The 24,693-nt window shown below is 43.0% G+C and overlaps 1 protein-coding gene across 3 annotated transcripts in view; it reads right to left on the bottom strand.

Moving 5' to 3' along the window:
- The window catches only part of URGCP (upregulator of cell proliferation), a 74,440-nt gene that overhangs the window by 43,671 nt on the left and 6,076 nt on the right, over window positions 1-24,693 (bottom strand). Inside the window, exon 1 of one of the 3 annotated variants that reach the window (XM_075558081.1) lies at window positions 5,201-5,741. The exons of 1 other annotated variant lie outside the window; for it this stretch is intronic. In XM_075558081.1, the coding sequence (XP_075414196.1) occupies window positions 5,201-5,214 (14 nt within the window). In that variant the 5' untranslated portion in view covers window positions 5,215-5,741. Of the gene's footprint in view, window positions 1-4,855; window positions 5,157-5,200; window positions 5,742-24,693 lie in introns of those variants that run through there. One more of the 3 variants, XM_075558080.1, reaches the window with a different exon arrangement.

Genomic DNA, 24,693 nt, shown 5'->3' on the forward strand with positions numbered 1-24,693 from the left:
CAAGAACACCGAATGACAACAGAGCAGAATTTGCAGTGGATCCTGTACAATGTGGACAATGTGGTAGAGGCTCTTAATGCCCTACAGAACTGATTAGCGCTTTCTCAAACACCCCCACTCCATTAACTTACTGTAATAAAGATGTTCTTATATTCAAAAATAAGAAGAAAAGATTGGGCAAATAAGTAAAAAAATTACATTCCAACAAGATTTTCAGAGAATTTGACAAACTATTCCAAAATTCACATGGAAACTTTACTTAAGCCTGTGGTCCTTAAACCCAATAAATTTATAAATACAAATTGCTTCCTAATGTACAACCAGTGACCAATAAGGCAGGCAGAAAGAAAGAGAGAAAAAAAATCAATTGACCAATGAACTAAACAACCAATTTAGATCTCAAACCCACTACCATCACGTTGATGCTGACTCATAGCAAGTCTATAGGTTTTATGTTGGCTGGACAGATTCTAGAGCCTCCATTGTGTGTGAGTTTGGTGTGTGTATGTGTGTGTGTGTGTGTGTGTGTGTGTGTGTGAAATGAGTTTACAAGGCAGGCCATTTTTCCATGCAACAATTCATACACACTTTGTGCCACTGCTTGCTGCCAATCAAGGTGGGCTGGTTTGTATGCAGTAGTATTAGTCAGTCTGTTAATGAGAATATGCTGCTGTCACAGAGCCAAAGAGATCTAAAATGATGGTGCTCGAAAACAGCTAAGCAAAGATGTGCCAAGAGATGTGCTGAGAGGGGCAGCTCTCTCCTAGAGAGAGCTATCGTGGATTGATTAGCTGTCTCTATTCCACAAAACTATTCAGTATATTGGGGGTTGCTTCCTCCCTGACACTGCCAAGAAACACCGACCTCCGAGCACCACAATTTTAGCACAAGCCCAGTACTGTTAGGTCTCTTTGGATCTGACAGCAACATATTCCCCATTTACACACTTTACTAATAAAACAGGCATTCCCATTAATGCCTCTGAGAGTCTAATGTGCAGAATTTAGCAACTTCCTCTCACGCCTCCTGGAGACTATGAACCATTCATGATGGCCATAAGCTTCTTGTGGACTTGCGATGAAAGAAACTACCTTCCTTAGCCAGACATTATAGACTATCCACATATTAAGCTCTCTGGAACATACAGATTTATACAGACCCTGACCCTATCATCCTCCATATCTGGCTGCCTATTTTCTGCTTGGATTACTGAAGTAGCACCCCAAAAGTTCAGTATGAATAACAACAAAGCCTTCTTGCTATGGGAAGGAGTTAAACCAGAGCTTTCTGGGTATATGTCACCTCCAGAAGGGTGGCTTCCTTAGACCTGAGTCCTTTGCCAGATGTCATGGTGCTAGAGGATGTCAACTTTTCTCCAAACTCCTTGACTACTTAGGGAAGCATTTGCGATGACCTGAGTGCACAATGATAGGGACCATACTTTCTGGTAGTACCCTCCTCACCCTCATATATGACGGAGCTCAGTGGAATGCTGTTGCCTTCTACACCTTAGCTAGGATGTCCCTGATGGGCTAGGCAAAAAGGTAGCACATTTGGCCAAACTTCAGGCAATTATAAACCCTTGGGTCATTGACCAAGACAGGGTAAAGAATTCTCTGGGTCTCTTGTCTCACAGAGACAAAATGCAAGTCAAGGTCACACGTCTCTACATACCTTTAGGAACTTTGGTGCTGTAGTGGATTACGCATTGGGCTGATAACTGAAAACCCAGCAGTTCAAAACCACCAGCTAGAGAGGAGAGTGTGGAGAGGAGAGCGGAGAGGGGAGCAAGAGAAGGCTTTCTGCTCCTCTTTAGATTCACAGTCTCGGAAACTCACAGGGGCTGTTCTGCCCTGTCCTTAGTCACTCTGGGTCAGAACTGACGTGGAGGTAGTGAGAAGCCCACAATACAAGGTCTCATCAGACCTTCTTCTACCCTTCAGAATTGTAGACTTCATTAATAACACCCAAAGCGCTCATTCCAGTCTACTCATAAAGCATAATGCTGGGCTCCTAAAGAAGGAAGTCAATGAAACTTTTCTCTCTCCTATAGGTACCTATTCTGATGAGCACAATGAGCTTCTCAAAAAACTCTAAGTTACAAAATGCCAAAAGGACCCCCCTCTGTGCTGCTATTGATGCAAGTATTCACGAGTTTAAAATGCTTGCCTGGGTGCACCCCGCACCATTGCTACTCAAGTATGCCTCACTTGCCTTTAGAGACCAGATAGGGGATAATCTTAAAGTTCCTGTTTTTGATGGCCATCTCTGCACATGACCCTCTTCCTCTCGGTCCACTATTACTTTGCTTCCTAGGGAAGAACTTTACCTACTTTCTAGTAGCCTAAGCCATTACCACAAACCCTCAAACTACTGCCATCAAGTCTATTGCAACTCATGGCAGCTCTATAGAACAGAAATGGACCTGCCCCTTTGGGTTTCCAAGACTGTGCCTCATCTTTCTCCTGAACAGTGGGTTTGGTTAGCAGCCCATGTGTAACCCATTACACCCAGTTGTGGTATACACTCTGCCATTGGGTCAATTCCAACTCACAGAGACCTTACAGAAGGCTTCCGAAGCTGTATATCTTTACAGAAGCAGAGTCTCATCTTTCTTCTGCAGAACAGGTGGTGGGTTTGAACCACCAACATTGCAGTTAGCAGTCCAGCGCTTATCTGACCGCAGGACCAGGCCTCCTTCAGTTGTGGTATAAGGTATATAAAATTAAAGCTAATGTTATGTGCTACTTTGACATCCAATGACTCATCCTGTAAATGACCTAATTGCAACTTCACTTCCCCACAGCTCTTGCAGATAAGGTCTCCTGAACAACCTCCTTATCAAGGGACCAGGCATAGTTCCTGATTGTCCCCAAGCTCCCTGCCTGCCTTCCAACAAGTCAATCAGATCCTCCCACAGGAGCCAGGGGGCCCCTCACCCTCTAGATAGTACAAAGCCTACCTCCCACAGGCTTTGGTTGTTCACTCTGTTCCCCCCGAGTGCAACTGTGTTTGGTCCTGCATGGCATTGCAGTAGCCTTCTCCCACAGGCGGTGAGGATGTGTGACTCATGAGTTGCTCTTGATATCATCTGCCCAGTGTTGACGATTACATGTTCTACATCCCCATCACCCGAGGCTGGGAATCTCTTCCTCACCAATGGGGGCAGAGTGGGGAGTGGAGAGCATCAGGAAGGTCCTTAGAAAGAATGCCAAGGCACAGATTTTAACAAGTAAAATGACAAGTTATTTCTTACTATGGACTCATGAGACCATACATAAAGAATTGAAATTACAAATATTAAGTTTGTACGCTGCCACCTACTTCAGAGACATACTTTAGACCCCATTTGGCCCACAGAAGGGGCACCAATCCTGCATTAAATCTAGGTTTGACCTATATCTACAAAGCATTGTGCCTGGTCACTAAAGCCTATCTGGCCTGGCCTACCCAAAGAAAGGCATCACAATAGCCTGACAGAGTCATGGACACCATCACTGCTGCCTCGCCCTCTCCTGACAAGTACGGCACAGATGTAGGGGACCTTGAACCCCTGAGTAAACAGCCCTCGCCTTCCCAGGGATGAGCCTATTTATTCTGTTGATGAGGTCAAAGTACTAGTTAGCAGCTGGGTGGGTGCAGCGGTCTGACTAAGCTTCCCTTCAAGAATGAAAGGCCATGTCCTAGGAAAATACACTCCCACCTCCGATGGTGCATCCATCCAGGAATACCAGGACCCCACAAGCCTGTCCCAAAATCATGAGCCCTAAATTAAGAGTCTCCGAGAGGGCAGGTAAAGGCACAGAAATGAACGTGTTCATTCGGAGAGAGTCACTGAGCTGAGCAGAGATAGCCTATAGGACCCAAGGAAAAGCAAACTCTGGAGGAGCTAGAGAGAAGGAGTTGGTCAGGCAGGTGAGGAACAGTCTTGGCAGGTGGAAAAACTCCCTGGCCCAGGAGTGACCACTGCCCTCCAAGCTTAGAAAGATGGCAGGCAGATGGAAATCGTCCAAGGCTTGGCTGCTGTTTGGAGGCCTGGTTTCAAATCCCAGCTTGCTCATTAAGGCCCATTTCATTGAGCCAAATCATTGCACCTGTAAAAGAGGTATAACAGTATCCATAATTTCTCCCTCACAGCCTGAAGGTCGTACCTGTAAAGGCCCTTTGTACACTATACCGTGTACAACTTTAACTGTGTCACAGTCACTAGGCCTAAGACCCCCTGAGTGGTGCGCAACAACCAAAGGAAGACTTTCCTAATGAAGGATTTGATTTGGGGGCAAAGCGTCCTCCTCTGTGAAATGAAGGTGCCTGATCAAATGTCATTCTGAGATAGAACCAAAACAGAAAAGTAGTAATAATGAACTGCTAGGGTTATATCTGGCTAAGTGAGAATTTGAACAGAAAAGACGAGAAGCAACTACGTGTGTCACCACTATTTCCTAAAGGAAAGCACATTCTCACACCGAAACAGGGAAAGGGGCCACGTTGGAATATGGCAGTCCTAAGGGAAGGCCCAAGGCCACAGTCTGACCAAGACCTTGGAACGCCTTCAGGCACTCCCAGCTGGAAGGTGTCTACATGCTCTTAGCTCGACATTCTATGACATTCATGATCCGTCCTTAACGACAACAAAAACAAAGCATAAACTCCACCGGAGCAAGTTTAAAAACCTGAGGGCCTGGGTACTTGGCGCCCTGGGGTCAAGCCGCTCAGAAGTCTCAGCACGTTTCCCCACCGCTTCTGACTCTCCACCCAGCCCCGCACCCCGCCCGGCACCTCCGGCTCGCGACCCCACCCCACACCCCGCCCCGCATCCCGCACCAGGCCCGGCATTCCGCACCACCTACCGCACCTGAGCCCGCGAGCCAAGCCGGGCCGCTCTCCCCCGGCCACCCTCGGCATAGCGTCGGCGGCCAAGGCCACGGGGCTCAGCGCGCCGCCAACGCACCCCGCTCCGGCTCCCGCGGCGCCCACCGCAGCCGCCCAAGGTCGCCAGGACCGGGCCTCTCGGTCGGGATGGCCACCGACTGCGCCGAGCCGGCGGGCGGGGGAGGGGGGCACCCTCGGGCTGGGCTAGGCTGGGTGAGAGGCCCAAGCAGGCGCGATGGGCGCGGGGCGCCGAGCTCCCCGCAACGTCCCCGGGCGGCGCAGACGTAGCGGCTCCGGGCTGGCCCGGCGCCCCGAGCGCGGCACTCACCCGGGCGACGCCATGAGCGCGGCGAGGTCGCGGCTCCCGCCTCCTCCGCTTCCTCCGCTGGGCTACTCTGCGCCGGGGAGGGGCCTCGGTCCGCCGCCTCAGGGCCACGGGCTCAGGGCCGCGCTCCAGGCGGGGCAGCAGGGCCCAGGGCGGCCGGCGCCCCGCGCCCCGCGCCCCCGGCGCTCGGCCCGTGCTTAGGAGCCGGACGCGCTGCAGGCACAGGCAGAGCGCAAGCTTCCCGGGCCAGGCAGCCGCTGCCTGGCTGGTCCAATTCCGCCTGCCTAGCCACTCGGGCTCGGTTTCTGCGAGAAACGCTTCTCGTTGAACCCTGGAGGGTAAGGCCTTGTTGTTGTTGTCATCATTATTCTTGAGAAACAACGATAACTTTCCTAATTCTTACTTGCTCTGTGAGCTCCCTGAAGTTGCTAGCCTCTCTGTGCCTCGTTTTCCCCATTGTAAAGTGTGGATAAGATCACACCGGGAAGTCCTAAGAGATGTGGGGCATTTTATTCGTCTCTGGATTGTGTTATTAAGTAATAATGCAGGGACAGAGCTCCACCTACAGCTTTTTATACTTAGAGGAATATTGGTTGAGCCTCTGCTCCTGGCTCTACAAAATGAGGAGCTAAAGCCAAAGGAGCCCTGGTGGTTGACATCCACAAGCCACTCCTGTTCTGCCCTGGACACCCAACCTGCAGTATGGCGGTGCACGGGACGGAAGCAACGGCAACGGGGCTTGTAAGCAAAAACACAAAAACTCTGGACAAACGTAGACAATTGATAGTATTTGTTGTTAGAATATTAAATAGTATCAGTAACCATTACCTGATTATTGTTTAAACTGAGACTACTAGACCTCAAATTATGAGCACTATGTTAGCAGAAGCATATGGTTTACATTGGGAGCCAGCCTCCATTGAATTCTTTTCTATCATTGGCTCTCAATGTGAAACCTTAACCTTCAAGCAGACCATAAAAGTGGATTGATGGTGCCCGGCTATCAAAAGATATAGCATCTGGGGTCTTAAAGGCTTGAAGGTAAACAAGCAGCCATCTAGCAGGGAAGCGACAAAGCCCACATGGTCGAAGCACATCAGCCTGTGTGATCACGAGGTGTGGAAGGGATCAGGTATCAGGCACCATCAGAACAAAAAATCATATCATTGTGAATGAGGGGGAGTGCATAGTGGGAACCCAATGCCCATCTGTACGCACCTGGACATCCCCTTATGGAAGGGTCGCGGGGAGAATACAAGCCAGAGTGCAGGGTAGCAATGATGAAACATACAACTTTCCTCTAGTTCCTAAATGCTTCCTCCCCACCCACTATAATGATCCCAATTCTACCTTACAAATCTGGCTAGACCAGAGGATGTACACTGGTACAGACAGGAACTGGAAACACAGGGAATCCAGGGTGGATGATCCCTTCAGGCCCAGTGGTGAGTGGCGATACCAGGAGGGTGAAGGGAAGGTGGGGTAGAGAGGGGGAACTGATTACAGGGATCTACATATAACCTCCTCCCTGGGAGACAGACAACAGAAAAGTGGGTGAAGGGAAATGTCGGACAGTGTAAGATATGACAATAATTTATAAATTATCAAGGGTTCATGAGGATGGGGGGAGGAGGGAGTGGAGTGAGAGGGGGTAAACGAGGAGCAGATACCAGGGGCTTACATGTACAGTAAATGTTTTGAGAATGAGGGGGTAACAAATGTACAAGTGTGCTTTATACAATTGATGTATGTATGGATTATGATAAGAGTTGTATGAGCCCCCAATAAACTGATTTTAAAAAAAAAAGTGGCTTGCTGCAAATCCCCTGGCTAGTCCGAGGAGGGCAGCCTTGCTCAAGGGACTGCCCTTGAAGGAAACTGTGGCATTACGGCCCAATGTTTGTGAGTCATGTCCTGACCAAGAGGGCCCTGAACTGATCTTGTAAGTTAAAAAAATCTGTAACAGTGTGCCTTGCCCAACTTTGGCCTCTCATGCTTCTGTAGTTGAATACCTTTGCAGAGTAAATACAACACAAGTCAACTTCTTTGTGGTATTCTCTTATTTCAGCCAAGATCCATCCGGCATAAGCAATGATTTCCCTTTCCATGTCCTCCTCTGAATCTGACCCAAATTCCTGGAAGCTTCCTGTCAGTGTACTGATGTAAACATTATTGAAGGATCTTCAGCAAAATTTACTTGCATGTGATATTAATGATACGTTCTCTTCTAGTCAGTACCTGTCTTTCAAATTCCTTGGCATAGATGAGTGAGGGTTTCCAGTGCTTCATCAGCTTGTCGAAACATTTCAATTGAGGCTGCCTCACATCCTGCAGATTCGTGTTTTGGCTAATCCTTTCAGCCCAGATTGGTCCTTGATCATCTGCTACCTCTTGAAATGGAATGTTGACTGGTTCTTTCTGGTCCAGTGACTGTGTATTCTTTCCACCTTCTTTTGATGTTTCCTGCATCGTTCAATATTTTGCCCATAGAATCTTTCAGTATTGCAACGCTAAGCTTCCCTAACAAATTCCCACAACTGTGAGTACTGTCTATGAGTTTTGTGTGGCCATTGCAACAAAGTATCAAATCCAACAGAAAACTACAGTGTATTGGAATGGTTGGTATCAGAATAAGATAGTAAAGAAAGATAGACGGTAGGTAAAGGCATGCCCGAGCTCTGCCTTGTGACATCAGTCTTGGGCTAGTGTGGAGATGGATTCTCTTCCCTAGAAAAGCCAAAGGAGGTCATATATATGGCCTCCTTTTTTTTTTTTTTAAACATACAGACCATTGCCCTTAGAAGTCCTTTTAAACCCTGGGTCTATGGGGGGAAACCTACAAACTAGCACATAAAAGCCATTTTGAATCGAACAATGGTCCAGCGAAACCAGCAAGACCATTTTGCATTGAGCACTGTGCTCTTCAAAAATTAGTCTATTTAGAAAGACAGACTCCAAAAAAGGAAAATGAGAATAGGGCTTTAGGTTTTAGGTCTAATGGCTATAATCAAACTGTCACTCCTTATTATATATCTTTATATAGATAGAAACATCATTTTATTGGGGGCTTTTACATCAATTGTATCAAGCACATTTGTACATGTTGCCACCATTGTTTTCAAAACACTTTCCTTCTACTTGAGCCCTTGGTATCAGCTCCTAACTAGTTCCTCATAGGAAGTCAGCTTTTCAATGGGGGTTGGGGAGACCACAGGGTTCTTCCACTATGGAATTGCTCTAGTTACCCTAATTTAAAATTACAGCAGCAGCAGAGTGTAGAAGACCCTTACAGTGGTGCCCATGGCCCCTTTCCCACCTCTGTAGTCCCGCCTGCTATCGTGATTGATTTGCCATCAACCATGATTTTGCGTATATGTCCTCTTTAAGTAGCCATGTGGTTACGGATCCTTTAGACATCATTTGGCCTCATGCTGATGGTCTCTCTCTACCAGTTGATTTATTTTCATCTGTCCTTTAAGACTTAATAAAAGGATTCTAGAAAATACATTTGCATTTGGAGTCTCTTTTTGTCCTATACAGAGGATGCAACTTTACATACAGAAAATGAAGATGACTTGAAGTACTTGAAGCATGGAAAGGTCAGAGACAACAGCCTTCAAAGACAGTTCTGTTTTGTTTTTTAATCTAAGATCCTCACAGCTGGGCCAATAAACAATGCATAACCCACATTATTCCGTATCTTGACAATGTACCTAGAAAAACCTCCTTTACAAAATGCAGTTAGCCTCTATGAAATTTTTGTAACTCACTACATTGCTCAAAAGTAAATACCGTATATACTCGTGTATAAGCCAAGTTTTTCAGCACATTTTTAATGCAGTTTTTGTGGTAAAATTAGGTGCCTTGGCTGATATTCGGGTTGGGTTATAGTCGAGTATATATGGTAAGCTGGATATAGATGTCGCCTAACATAATGCCAGATAATGTGAATAGTCTTCTCCAAATTGGCTGTTAGTGGTTAGACCCTATTATGTAGTCAACAAAGACTAACCAGACCTGACTAGGCCTGCTATCTAGTCAGGCCTAATACTTAAAGAACCTTGTTGCTCTGTGTGCTTACTCAGGGTCAAAAATTGTATCTGAAATCTGAATTAATGTAAGCCAGCTATACATGAGTCCCCAAGTATAAATTTCAAAGCCAAAGGTATATATTTCCTATGTATTTTTTATTTCACACAGGAGATCGCAAAGACCATGTGTTTTGCACTGCTGTGTTATCTTCACTAGTCTCCCTTCTGCATAAAAATTTCTCTTTGACTTGGAGTGAGTCAATTGGCTGCAGTGCTTCAGAGTAAAAATACCCTCTATACTCGAGTATAAGCTGACCTGAATATCAGCCGAGGCACCTAATTTTACCATAAAAGCTGCATTAAAATGTACTGAAAAACTTGTCTTATACACGAGTATATACAGTATCTGCATTTCAGGTAACAAATGTCATGATAAAAGGCAAAGACACTGTCAAGGGTTTTATTCTATAATGTCCATGGAAGCATCAGTCAGGAAATCAAACTCTACATTACATAGGGGACATGTTTGCCAAAAAAACCTCTTAAAGTGCTGAAAAGCAAAGATGTCACTTTAATGACTAAGGTGAAACCTATCCAAGCGATGGTTTTTTTAATTTCCTCATGGGTATGAAAACTGGATAATGAAAAACAAAGTAGACAAATTGATAGATATATTTGAATTGTGGTGTTGGTAAAAATACTGAATAGACTGAACTGATAGAAGAATGAACAAATGGGTTACATAGCTCTTATAGAATAAGCTCTAGTAAGGATGCTTACTAGAAGCAAGAATGGACTCATCATCAGGAAAACCCAGCCACTAGACAACATGCTTGGTAAAGGAGAGTGTCAGCGACAATGACAGAGCCTCTCTCTGATGTGGATGAACACAGTGGGTGCACCAGTCAGCCCAAATGTCATCACTTCTGAGGATGGTGCAGGGCTGGGCAATAGTTTGTTCTGTTCTGCATAAACTCACCTGTTGGAGCCAATTTGATTGTAACTAACAACAACAAAAATCCTAATATTAAAAAAATAGAAATGAAAACTCTTCGATGGCTATAAAATAATGAGAAAAATTAACAAATCATATATTCAGATTATTTAGGTCAATAAGTAGTAACATCATGATAAATGGAGAAAAGATGGAAGATGTCAAGGATTTTGTCCTGCTTGGATCCACAATCACTGATAATGGAGCAGCAGTCAAGAGGGCTAAAGACCAGTTGCACTGGGTAAGTCTGCTGCCCAAGACCTCTTTAGAGTATTGAAAGCCAAGGCTGGGACTTGAAGGCCTAAGGTGTGCCTGACCCACGCTCTGGTATTTCCCATGGCCTCATATGCATGTGAAAGTTGGACCTGGTTACTGAACAAGGAAGGCGGAAGAAGTATCAATCCATTCGAATAAGGATGGCAAAGAATATTGAAAGTACAAACCAATATTAAAAGGGCAAACAAAAAAGTAATCTGTCTTGGAAGAAGTATGGCCGGAGGGGTCCTTATAGACAAGGATGAGACTTCATACTTGGACATGTTGTCAGGAAAGACCTGTCCCTGGAGAAGGACATCATCCTTGGTAAGGCAGAAGGGTAGCGAAAGGAAGAAGGCTCTGGACAAGATGGATTGATGCCATGACTCTACAGTGAGCTCAAGCATAGGAAAAACTGTGAGGAAAACAGGACCAGGCAGTGTTTCCTTCTGTTGACCATAGATCACCATAGGTTGGAATCGACTTGATGGCACCTAACAACAACAATATAGGTCAGAAAAGCCTCCGTATTGAGATGAATAGGTTTTAAAAAATCACTAATATTTTTATGTGACAAACCAGACCAGCTCCACATATTTTCAAAGTATATGCTTGCTAGAAGGTACAAGCTAGACCACTAAAACATATTCTGTAAAGGTTGCTAAATAAAAGAAGCTTTACTGCTAAAGCTTTTATCTGATAAAAGAGGTGGCCATACCATTCCTGTGTCCCCTTGTTAAAAACAAAAAATTCTCTTAAAAGTAATCTAAAGATTAGTCTGTCAGGATCATGTAGCTCTTTCTGATGGACACTATATGAGACTGTTATTTTTGACCAGTGACTCTCAAACAAGCCTCTGCCCCTAAATCACAAAAGGAAACCATGAATTTGAAGTTTTGGTTCTGAAAGCTTTTTTTCTTTTTGATGTAATCATGAAATGTAATTTTAATAAGATATATAGCAAACAGTATTAAGAGAAATATAATTAAATTTGTCTTTTAAAGACTTCCAAAGTAGAAAAGTGTACCCTGAAATTTACAAAATTTCATTCTCACTGTAGATCAATACAAGTTAATCATCCCATTATTGTTTCAGAACCGAAAGTTTCTTCTTGTAAACAGTTTCCTTCATTGCAGTGATCTATGTTTGCTCTCTCTCTTCTTTAAAATTATTCCACTGTATTATTGGTTTGAACATAATTATTGTAATTTTATAGGAGTTTGTGCTTTCTGTGTCATACAAGTTATAAAAGAACAAATAAAAATGGCTGTTTGGGGGCGGGGAATGAGGAGCTGATACCAAGGACTCAAGTAGAAAGCAAATGTTTTAAGGATGATGGCAAAAATGTACAAATGGGGAGGGGGGAGCGGGGACGGAGGGGAAAAAAGAGGACCTGATGCAAAGGGCTTAAGTGGAGAACAAATGCTTTGAAAATGATTAGGGCAAAGAATGTACAGATGTGCTTTATACAATTGATGTATGTATATGTACGGATTGTGATAAGAGTTGTATGAGTCCCTAATAAAATGTAAAAAAAAATGTACAAATGTGCTTGACACAATGGATGTATGTATGGATTGTCCTAAGAGTTGTACGAGCCCCCAATAAAATGATTTTTAAAGGCGATTTTATTACATATTTATTTTTAGTGGCTGATTGAGATCCTGAAATACAGGGGCATTTGGTCTGTGGGAGGTTCTGGGCCGTATGTGGAGTCCTAACTCCATTTAAGCCTGGGCATATATGTTTATGGGATTCTCTATGGAATTCTGACTCTTGAACCGGCTTCGTGACTATGACAATTCCTGGGAAAGCAGAAAGATGCAGTGACCATGATAAACCTGAGGAAGCAGGGGAAACAGTTTACCCTCTGGAATGTAAATTCAATAGTGCTAACACTGGGAATTAGGGAACTAGGGATGTCATTTTTAAAGCAAAGACATTTAATGAAGGGCAGTTATACTTTTGTCCCTCCTGTTTTAGATTGTCAGCACAATCAATGTGTGCCCCTACTCGTTACTATAAACTTGTCTCAATGGTAAGGTGCCAACTAAGCCCACATGGAAGAAGCACACTAGCCTGTGTGATCCAAGGATTATAATAATAAAACCTAAATCCAAAGGAGGGAATGGTATCAGTACTAAAACTGTGAACACCTGAGTTTCAGCAGGGTGTGGATGACGGTGGAAGCCCCAAATCCATATACAGGGTCCACACATGGATGAAGCCTCCAGCGAATTCCCTCTGATCAGAGCTGAGGCGTGCGAACAGTCTTGTTAGCAGACAGAAAGCCTTGTAAAGGGTGGTGACGGCAGACATACTTAGGTTAAAATGTACCATCATCTGATTTATGTTTTGACCCATTCTAAAGTTGTTTCCATTAAAACACACACACACACACACACACACACACACCCTTTTTAAAAGTGCAACAGAAATACACATGGATTAAGCATCTGGTGGAATCCCTCTGACCATGGACCAGGGATTGTGATCATGCAGAGTGCATTGGAAATTAGATGATTACACATGCAGTTAGGTTAAAAATTGGCATGTTATGTGATCTCCCTTATAATTCATTTAAAATTTGTTCTAGTATTTAATATTTTCTCCTTTCTTTGCAATTGAGGTTTCTGTTTTACTGTGTTATTATTGTTAGTTTTTGTTGTTTTGCTGTATATGAAATTCAGGATAAGTAAATCTATACAAATAGTAACTGGATTAATGGTTCCTTGCGGGTGTGGCAAGGGAGGTTAGGGGGTATTGAGGAGCTACTGAATAGAGTTGAGTATAAGCCAAGTTTTTTCAGCACATTTTTTATGCAGTTTTTGTGGTAAAATGAGGTGCCTCGGCAGATATTTGGGTCGGCTTATACATGAGTATATACGATAATAACATTGAGTACAAAATGAAGAAAATGTTCTAAAACTGATTGTGGTAGTGATTCTACAACTCTTCTTGATGTGATTGAACTACTAAATTGTATGTATGTGAATTATTTGCCAATAAAACTGTTTTAAAAATTGTTTTAAACCTTGCGTCAACAATCTGTTTTTTAAGAAAAGGTGATTCCGCAGTTTTCAGGCTATCTGTGAAAGTTTGAAGCTTTCACTGATTTCAATTTTTATATATACTGTTGTTTTGTGTTGTTCTGGTGACAGGTCCATTCCTTTCCTACCTTTTGTTTTGATTTTACTGACTATGGCAACGTTTTTTATTCACGTCTCTAAGTTTGTGCAAATTTCCCCTGGGACATGGCCAGTGCGGGAGCAAAGCGGTCGATAGCCACAAGAATGGCAGAGTATAACCAGTCTGTATGTAGTTTTTAACCTATCCGTTTTGGGCACTGATACAAGCATGGTTCCTAAGATGGGCAAATCTGGGGAATGGAAGTGGAATTTGTGGAAAGCAGTTTGGTAATTACGGAAAGGCTTTGATGTCATTTTTAGGGGCCAACCCATATGCTGCACTCTGCACCACCCAAGGAAACACTGCCCGGTCTTGAGCTGAGCCGTCCTCACAGTTGTTCTGTGTTTGGGCTCACTGTTGTAACCACCATCAGTTACCAACTGATCCTTGGAGGACCTTCCTCTACTTTACCAAGCACGATGCCCTTCTACAGGGATTGGACTCTCCTGACAACATGTCCAAAGTACGAGAGACAACGCCTTACCATCCTGCTTCCACAGAACATTCTGGTTGTACTCTTCATGACAGGTCTGTTTCTTCTTTTGGCAGTCGGTGGTACTTTCGATATTCTTTGTCAGCACAATTGAAATGCATCCATTTTTCTTCCATCGAACTTATTCAACGTCCAGCATTCACATACACAGGCAAATGAAAATACTTGGGCTTGGGTCCGGCGTACCTTAGTTCTCAAAGTAGCATCCTTACTTTTCAACACTTTAAAGAGGGCTTGTGCAACAGAGTTACCCAATCCCATGCACTGGTTGATCTCCTGACTGCAGCTTTTATGGATCCAAGCAAAATGAAATCATTAACTTCAACATTTTCTCCACTTATCATGCCTACTGACTGGTAATCTGTACTGAAGGCTGCAGTCCTTGATCTTTGTCAGCAAGTGCTTCAAGTCCTCCCCATTTTCAGGAAGCAAGGCTGTGTCACTCATATATGCAGGTTGTTTATAGGCCTTCCTCCAATCTTGGTGTCTCAGTATTCTGCACATAAGGCAGCCCCTCTGATTATTTGCTCGACATTCAGCTTGAATAAGTGTGGTGAGAGGATTCAACCCGGTCACACACCTTTCCTGATGTTAATCCATGTAGCAATCCTTTCTTCTGTTCGCACAACTGCCTCTCAATCCACATACGAGTTCTGCATAAGGCTATCCATAGTTTGTTATGATCAACATAGAATGCGTTGACATAGTCAATAAAACACAAGTAAATGCCTTTCTGGTATTCTCTGCTTCCAGCCAAGATCCATCTGACATCACAAATGATTTCCCTTGTTCCACATCCTCTTCTGAATCTGGCCTGCACCTCTGCCAGTTCCCTGTTAATGTACTGCTGCAAACGTTAGATGATCTTCAGCAAAATTGTACTTCCACTTCCACGTGCTATCAATGATCTTGTTCTATGGTCTGAGCATTCTGTTGGGCCATTGGAATGGGTACAAATATGGATCTCCTCTAGTCAGTTGACCAGGTAGCTGTCTTCTAAATTTCCTGCATAGTAACTAGGGAGTGCTTCCAGTGCTTCATCAGTTTGTTGAAACATTTCAATTGGTATTCCATCAATTCTGCTCTGCCATTTGCTTCTCCATACCTTAGCACCCTATCTGTTCAATAGTAGTAGCTACTTAGCCGTGGTAGCACAGTGGTTAAGTGCTTTGACTGTTAATCGAAAGGTGGTTAGTTTGAGCCCACCATCCATTCCATGGGAGAAAAATGGAGCAGTCTGCTTTTGTGAAGATTATAGTCTTGAGTAGTGATACCATGAGGGGAAAGGGAAGGTGGGGGGGGAAGGGGGAGAAAGGGGGAACTGACCACTATGATTGACAGAAACATGCGTGAAAGGGGACAGTGGACAGTGTGAGATATGAAAATAATAACATCATTTATTAAGGGGCCACAGGGTAGGAAGGTGGAGGAGGGAGGGAAAAGTAGAAAGCAAATGTTTTGAGAATGATGATGGCAACAAATGTACAGATGTGCTTGCCACAATGGATGGATGTACAGAATGCTCTAAGAAATGTACGAGCCCCCAATATAATTTTTTTTAAGATTATAGTTCTGAGAACCCTTTGGGTAAGTTCTACTCTACAGGGTCTCTATAAGTTGGGATGGCTTTAAAATCAGTGGGTTTGAACTAGTGAGGTTAGCTTAATATATGTAAGGCATGTAGAACTGCAGGAGGTACTTAGAAAGTACTATGCTAAATCTATCCGTTATTATGACCTACTCGGTGTCATATTGCATATCTAATCTGTATCTTTTTTTCACTCCACATTTTAAAGAAAATTTTCTAGGGCAGTTCATAACATCTAAAGTTTTATAACCTTTGACCTAACAATTCCATTTCTAGAAGCGTATCTTTTAGACACAATTGTACAAGTATATATAGGAATATATACTAGAATATTTAATATGTTTGTAAAAGCAAATAAACTTAAAGTCACTGAAATGCACCCAAATCGGATGCTATTTAAGTAAATTCTTAAGGTGCTAGATCAAAGGAGGAGTTCTGCTGACTTCGTGGTTCAAGTGCTCAGCTGCTATGGGAAAGAACGGCCACTAGGCATTCTGCAGGAGAAAGAGGTGGCAGTCAGCTTCCATAATGATTCACAGCCTTGTGAGCCCTACACGGCCGTTCTGTTCTACTCTTGCAGCGTCACTGTATGAGGTGGATTGGATTCCGTGGCAATGGGCTTGGTTTGGATCAAGATGTGACATAAGAACGTGTAACTACCACCCCCATCCCAATCCCTAGAAACAACAGAAAGTAAATCTTTTCAATGAAATAATTAACTAACAATTACTCGGAAATACAGCAAACGTGTTGCCAACCTAAAACACAGCTGTCAAGTTACTTCTGCAAAGGATGGGTACAATTTTGTGGCAGGAGATTTAAGGAGCAGTTGTGGGCCTGGAAAAACTGGCAGAGCAGTATCTCCTTGGGCAAACCCTTAGGAGCAGTGGCTCAATTGCCTGTACCCACCTCCATCTAGTCTGCTAGCCACTCATCCCTGCATTTGGCCACATTTGGGCATTAGGGCTATCCTTCTGGGCAAGCAGAAAAGGCATCTCAGATTCAGAAAGGAACACACAAAGGAGGCTCTCCAGCCCTAAAACAAACCAAAAAGTGCCACAAGAGAAGCTCCAAACTCAGCCAGTAGAACAACCACCACCTGAGAAAACAGAATAGAACAACAGAAAACTCTAAAAGAAATATAATTTCTTATCATCTGGACATGAAGTCAATATATTGTATCTGAGAAACAAGAGTAGGCTATAAAACAATTACTACTCAAAGAATCAATTAGAGAGCTCAGAAATTTTACAATGGCTATATATAGCCATTTTACAATTTTACAATGGCTATATATATATATTAAGTATTTTTAAAATACTTAATATCAAAAATAGACAATCTTTTAAAATTGAAATTCTGGAAGAATGGATTTCAATATTCAGGATATGCAGAATGATCATCTAATCTCACAGTAACACTAAAATGACAAAAAACAAAAATGTTTTATTCTGGATAATTTTTTGTCTAAAAATCACAATAAGCTAGTTTTAAAAGTTAGGCATTTTCTGGTGAGGTCAGAGAAGCAAAGAAGAAAACATAAAGAGAAACTGGAGCTCTCTTCCTCCTGGGGAACTCTGCTTTAATTATTGAACTTGAGTTTGGCTATTCCTAGGTTCAGGTTTCAAGAGAACACAAAGAATGTCAGACACAGGTCTCGGTTCCACTCCTCTTCAACAAACAAATCCATAAAGAAATACAAGAAGGAAATGCTGCTCAGGAAGAGAGAGGACCAAGATAGCAACTTAAAAGACTCGTTTCCCTATTCCCTACCATTAAGTCAATGAACAACAAGCAAAAATAGCACAGAGATTTTTTAAAATTGTTTTATTGGTATATACTTCACATATCATACAATTTAATCATTTAATCATATTAATAGACGGTGTGTGCAATCATCACTACAATCAATTGCTAAACATTTTCTTCTCATAATTATTGTTAGTTTCCCATTTCTCCCTACCCCCCAGTGCCATGCCCCTAAGCAATTATCAATCCATCTAGTTACTATCTCTATAGATCTACCTGTCCTCGATTTCATACAGAAAATCATACAAAATGTAGACAGAAGATTAAAAAAATTAAAACCCAGCAACAGTGATGATAAAACAGAAAAATCTCAATCAAAAAGAAGCAGAAAACATTAAAAACTGAAACAATTTTAGGATGGATCAAATGATAAAGTATTACATTTTAACCTAACTTCATCGGCCATAATCAGTTTACAATGCTCTCTGGTAGCAAGCTGATTCACATCTCTTGATGATGGCCAGAGGGCTCGATGCACGTGAGGACTGCAAATGGATTTGGGCTTCCACTATCATCAGCAGCCTTCTGCAATCAGGTGTTTACAATTTAAGCTCTGACGCCATTCCCTCTTTGGGTGGGGGTTTATTTTTACAATCCGTGGACCACGCAGGCTGGTGTCCTTCCACATGGCCTTAGGAGCTCTGGAGAATGGTTGAACTGCTGGGGGGGGGGGGGGGAGATGTGCTGAGTCCCACATCAGAACAGGGATAGAAAGGGGACAGAGCAAAGACTGAGAGTCACTCCCTGCCTGCCAGCACTTCAACTCACCGCAGCCATGTTGGGAGGCCTAGGATGGGATGCAGGTGACCTCAGAGATCCTAAGAAGTTATCTCATGCGGTAACAACAGAACCATAAGGATATGTTTAAAAATACTGCCACTCAGGTTCTTGTCCATGTATTCTCAGGGTTTATTCCAAACAAAGTGTACTTAAACTTGTCTCTGCGATCAGTGGACGGCTGTAAGCAAGTTCTCCCAGTAACACTTCTCTTAATCTCATTGGGGTGTCTTAAAAATAATAATAAATAAAGGTCCAATTAAAACAGCGGTCTCCAAGTCTACCAAGCATTCAGGAAGAACTGATACCAATCCTACACAAACTCTTCAGAGTCTAGAAAAAGACAGCAACTCCCAAGCTAATAGAACATTGATACCTAAAGGGGGCAAGGATCCCACAAGAATTGAGAACTACAGACCAATATCTCAAGTGAACATAGATGCAAAACTCTTTGACAAAATACTGACCAATACTCCAAGGAAACACACACTATTCCTCTGGTTCCTTGAGATTTCCTCACCCCCACTATCATAACCCCAGTCCTGCCGTTCACTATGGGCTAGAGTGGAGCACATGCACTGGTACAGGTAAGACCCCACAACACAGAGAATCTAGGTCAGATAAGACCCTCAGAAACAGAATTGGGAGTATCGATACCAGGAGCGCAGGGGAAGGTGGAGAGAGGAGGGGAGGAAGGGGGAACTAATGGCAATGATCGACACATAACCACACGGACTCCTAGGAGGAGGAACAACAGAAACCATGGGGGAAGGGAGATATCGGTAGGTGTAAGAAATTAAAATGATTAATAATTTAGCAAGGGGTCATGGGTGGGAGGAGAAGCTGATACTAAGGACTCAAATAGAAAGTAAATGTTTAGAAAATAATGATGGCAACATATGTACAAATATGCTTGATACAATTGGTGTATGGATTGTTATAAGATTTGTAAGAGCCCCAATAAAATGATCTTTTAATAATAAAAATACTAATTTTTAAAAAGACTCAAAAAGGCCAGGAGGGTGGACCAGGGGTGGAGTGTAAAGGAGGAACCAATATAAACCTCCTCCCTGGAGGACGGACAAAAGAAAAAATGGGTGAAGGGAGACTTCGGACAGTGCAAGATATGACAAAACAATAATTTATAAATTATCTAGGGCTCATGAGGGAGTGGGGAGCAGGGAGAGAGGGGAAAAATAAGGATCTGATGTTAGGGGCTTAAGTGGAGAGCAAATGTTTTGAGAATGATGAGGGCAATGTATGTACAAATGTGCTTTACACAATTGATGTATGCATAGATTGTGATAAGAGTTGTATGAGCCCCTAATAAAATGATTTTTTTAAAGACTCAAAAAGGTAGAAATGGAAGGAAAAATCCCTCAATATAATACATGCTATATATGAAAACTCAACAGCCAACATGGTAGTCAATGGAGGAAAAAACACAAACAATCCCACTGAAAAAGGGGACCAGACAAGGATGAACCTTATCCCAACTTTATTTAACATCGTACTGGAGGTCCTAGCTAACAACCTAAGGCAAAGGAAAGACATCAAGGGTATTCATCTGGGGAAGGGAGAGGTGAAACTATCATTATTTGCAGATGATATGATTTTATATATATGGAAACCCCCAAAAGCTCCACAAGAAGAGTGCTGGAAGCGATAGAGGAATATGGCAGAGAGGATACAAGATCAACAAACAGAACTCTATTGGACTGCTATATACATCGGACAAGACCACAGAAGAGGAAATCAAAAAGGCAGTACCTTTATAATAGCCAAGCACAAATCTAGGGATATACCTAATCCCCCAAAAAAAATTTGTGTGAGAAAAACTACAGGCCACTATTACAAGAAATCAAGTGTGAACTCCACAAATGGAAGAATATCCCATGTTCGTTAAGATAATAAAGATGTCAGTCTTGCCCAAGGCACTATGTATATTGAAAGCTATCCTGATACAAATACCAACATCTTCCTTCAAGGAATTGGAAAAAGTGACTACCAACTTCATATGGAGCGGGAAGAAGCCCAGAGAACTCCTCAAGAAGATGGGCTTGCTTTACCTAACTTTAGCACCTGTGGCAAACAGCCACAGTGGTCAAAACAGTGTGGGACCAATGGAAAAGAAATGAAAACCCAGAAATGAAATCCTCAGTATACAGATCTTTGATAAGGGCCCAAAAAATATCAAACGGGAAGAGTAGGCCCTATTCTACCTGCAGAAAAATGAAGCCACACCCTTACCTCACTCCATGCACAAGAATAAACTCAAGGTGGATCACAGACCTCGAGGTAACCCCCAAAAACTATTAGGACCATCAGTGAGGGAATTGGGACAAACCTGAGAACTTTGGTGCAGGGAATACACAGGCTATCAGTAATAGAAAAGGATACAAACACAGCTTAGGCACAAATTGACAAGTGGGAGATATTAAAGATAAAACACCATGTACATCAAAAGAATTCACCGAGAGTAATAAGAGAGCCCACAGACTGGGAAAACATCTCTAGCAATGACACATCAGACAAAGGCCTTTTTACTAAAATCTACAATACTTTGCTAGCTTCCAAAATAATAATTAAAAAAAAAACGAATTGCCCACTGAGGAGGTGGGCAAAGGACTTGAATAGAAGTTTCACAAGGGCAGAAATCTGAATGGCTAATAAACATATGAGAAAATGTTCCCAAATATTAGCCATAAGAGAAATGCAAATTAAAACAACAATGAGATACCACCTAACACCCTCAAAGATAGCCCAATTCAAAAAATCAGAAAGCAACAAGTATTGGAGAGGCTGTGGGGAGACAGGAACTCTCATCTACTGCTGGTGGACCTATAGGTATCTATAGTCACTATGAAAATCGATTTGTTGAATCTGAAACAGATGGAAATCGAGCTATCATACGACCAGGCCAGACATCTGTGCTCCAATGTTCATCATGACACAGTTTACAATTGCAAGGAGTTAGAAACAACCCAAATTTCCATCAATAAATCAATGGATTAAAAACTGGTGCATACATACAATGGAGTATTATGCATCCCTAAAAAAGGAGTGATGAATACATGAAGCACATCACCGCATGGGAAGAAGTGCAGGAAATTATGTTAAGTGAAGTAAGCCAAGCACAAACGGATAGGTACAAAGTTAGTCACTGAGGTAAGCTTTAAAATGTGAAAGGGGCATAGGGGAAGAGCTACCATATACATACATTCCTGAGGTGAGGTCCTGGTACTATGGCAGGGGCCAGATCCAATCCAGGGAAACAAATGGCAGCCAACTAAAAAGGAGGGGGAAAGAAAGGGGGCGGGGGGGAAAGACATGGGTAGTGGAGGAACAGGGCACCAACCCACCCAAGGGGAGGGTGTTGTTTATATCTCCACAGGAAAAGGAGAGAGGGAGGAACCAGACGTGAATAATGCAACACACTGGCGTGAAGCAGGGAACCAGTAGAGAGGTCTGCGGGGCCGGCCCCAATCCCAAGTATGTGGACACACACCACCTCCCCTCCCAGAAGAATGCACTTCAGAGGACAGCACTGAAGCTACAGCTCAGGCAGAGGGACACATTTGATCAGAGCACACAGGAGCAAAGTAAGAGGTTAGGAGAGAGAGTGGAACACATCCTGGCCCACCAAGCCCAGAGGATGATGTTCCTGTTCAGAGCAGCCAATGCACACAGAGGACCATAGGGCCAGCCCCACCACAAGACATGATGTCGCTTACTAACTTCTATCGCTACAAGGAACAATACTGGAGGCACCGTGCAGGAACTGTACCTGATCTGACCCCCCACACCAAGGTGAAACGCTAAGGGTGTGCAACAAAGTAGCAAGGGGAGTAAAGCAATGAAGTCACTAGTGAATACCAAAAATGGGCATGGCACCCCATCAGACTCGACTAGAAAACACTCCTAAAGGTCAACAAACAGTCCTAGAACTATTTACAGGCTCTTCTTTTTTTTGGTCATTGGTTTTTGTTGTTGTTGTTTTGTTTTCATTTGTTTTGTTTTGCTCTGCCTTGTTTTTGTGTGCTTATTATTGTCTCTGCATGTCTATCTAAAAAAGAAAGGTGAGATAAATAATCCAGAGGAGAAAACAACAATACCAATAATTCCAGGAGGACATGGGAGAGGGGAGGCAGGGAAAGGAAGTGGGTATTAACTAACCCAGGGACAAGGGAACAACAAGTGATCTAAAATCGATGGTGAGGAGGGTGTAGGAGGCCTGGTAGGGCTTTATCAAGGGCAATGTAACTGAGAGGAATTACTGAAACCCGAATGAAGGCCGAACATGATAGGGGGACAAGAGGAAAGTAAAAGGAGATAGAGCAAAGAACTAGGAGGCAAAGGGCATTTATAGGGGTCTAAATACAGGCATGTACATATCTAAATATATTTATATATAACGATAAGGAAATAGAACTATGTACATATATTTATATGTTAAGTACCTAGATAGCAGACAGGCATTGGACCTCTCTACTCAAGTACTGCCTCAATGAAAGAACACTTTATTCTAACAGCCTAGCATTCTGTGATGCTCACCTTCCTGAGATGATCACTAAAGACAAAATGGGTGCATAGTAAATGTGGTGAAGAAAGCTGATGGTGTCCAGCTATCAAAAGATACAGCATCTGGGGTATTAAAGGCTTGAAGATAAACAAGCGGCCATCTAGATGAAGAGCAACCAAGTCTACATGGAAGAACCATACCAGCCTCTGTGATCATGAGGTGTCGATGGGATCAGATATCAGGCATCAAAGACCCAACACAAAAAATCATATCATTGTGAATGAGGGGGAGTGCGGAGCAGACACCCAAAGCCCATCTGGACATCCCCTCACAGAAGGATTGGACATCCCCTCACAGAAGGGTCACAAGGAAGAGACGAGTCAGTTCAGGGTGCAGTACAGCACCAATGAAACACACAACTTTCCTCTAGTTTTTTAATGCTTTCTTCCCCCACTATAATGACCCAAATTCTACCTTACTAATCCAGGTAGACCAGAGCATGTACACTGGTACAGATAAGAAATACAGGGAATCCAGGGCAGATAAACCCCTCAGGACCAATAATGAGAGTAAAGATACCAGGAGGGGACGAGGAAGGTGGGGGGAGCCAGGGGGAACTGATCACAAGGATCTACATAGAACTCCCTTCTTGGGGAATAGACAACAGAAAAGTGGGTGAAGGGAGACAGACGTCAGTGTAAGACATGAAAAAACAATAACAATTTGTAGATTATCAAGGGTTCGTGAGGGAGGGAAGGGTGGAGGAGGGAGGGGGAAATGAGGAGCTGATACCAAGGGCTCAAGTAGAAAGAAAATGTTTTGAGAACGATAATGGCAACACTGTACAAATGTGCTTGACACAATGGATTGTGATAGATGTATGAGCCCCAGGTAAAATAATTTTTTTTAAATAGACTATTGCAAGACCAGTAACTTCTCATTACAAATACCTTTTTTTCAACAAGAAAGGTGACTCTACATGTGGAACTCTGCACACACATCTAACTGATTGCATTTGTGGAAAGACACAATGGCAATATCAGCAACTAAAGCCAAGAGGAGACTACCAGATGCACAGATGTGTGCTCAGGTTGAAGCTGAAGAAAATCAAAACCAGCCCATGAGAGATAAACCAGAGCTCCGAGGCTATCCAACCTGAATTTCTCAGAATATCTCAAGAACAGATTTGAACACTAATGAGAGAAGACCTGATCTGCCATGGGAGGACATCAAGGACATCGTTCATGAAGAAAGCAATGTGTCATGAAAGAGGCAGGAAGGAAAGAAAAGATCAAAGGAAATGCCAGAACAGACTGTGAAGCTTTCTCGTAGTCAGAGTAGGTAAGGCGTGTGGAAGAAACCATGAAGTTAAAGGGCCGGGCAGAACACTGCCAAGGACAGCTCAAGAAACGTCCAAGGACCTAGAATTAGACAAACAAAAAGGAAGAAAGAAGAGCCTTGGCATATTTTAAACCGAAAGAACTCACATTTCATGAGGTAGCATATGATCGGGGTGTAGAACGCACAATGTATGACTCTGGGAAAATTGGAATTACTCAACAATGAAATGGAACACAGAAAGAGCAATATCTGAGGCCCTAGTGAGCGGAAATGGATTTGCATAGGCCATCTTGAGTCAGAGAACCATATGCAGGTAATGACAAACTCATGAGGAATGGTATTGCATGCATTCTAAAAAGGATCACTTCAAGAACTATCTTGAATTACACAACTATCTCAAAGGAAGTACAGCTGTCATTCAAACGTACACACAAACCACTAAGACCAAAAGTGACAAACTGAAGAATTCTACCAACGTCTTCAGTCTGAGACTGAGC

The sequence above is a fragment of the Tenrec ecaudatus genome, chromosome 9, assembly GCF_050624435.1.
Source record: "Tenrec ecaudatus isolate mTenEca1 chromosome 9, mTenEca1.hap1, whole genome shotgun sequence".
Taxonomy (NCBI): domain Eukaryota; kingdom Metazoa; phylum Chordata; class Mammalia; order Afrosoricida; family Tenrecidae; genus Tenrec; species Tenrec ecaudatus.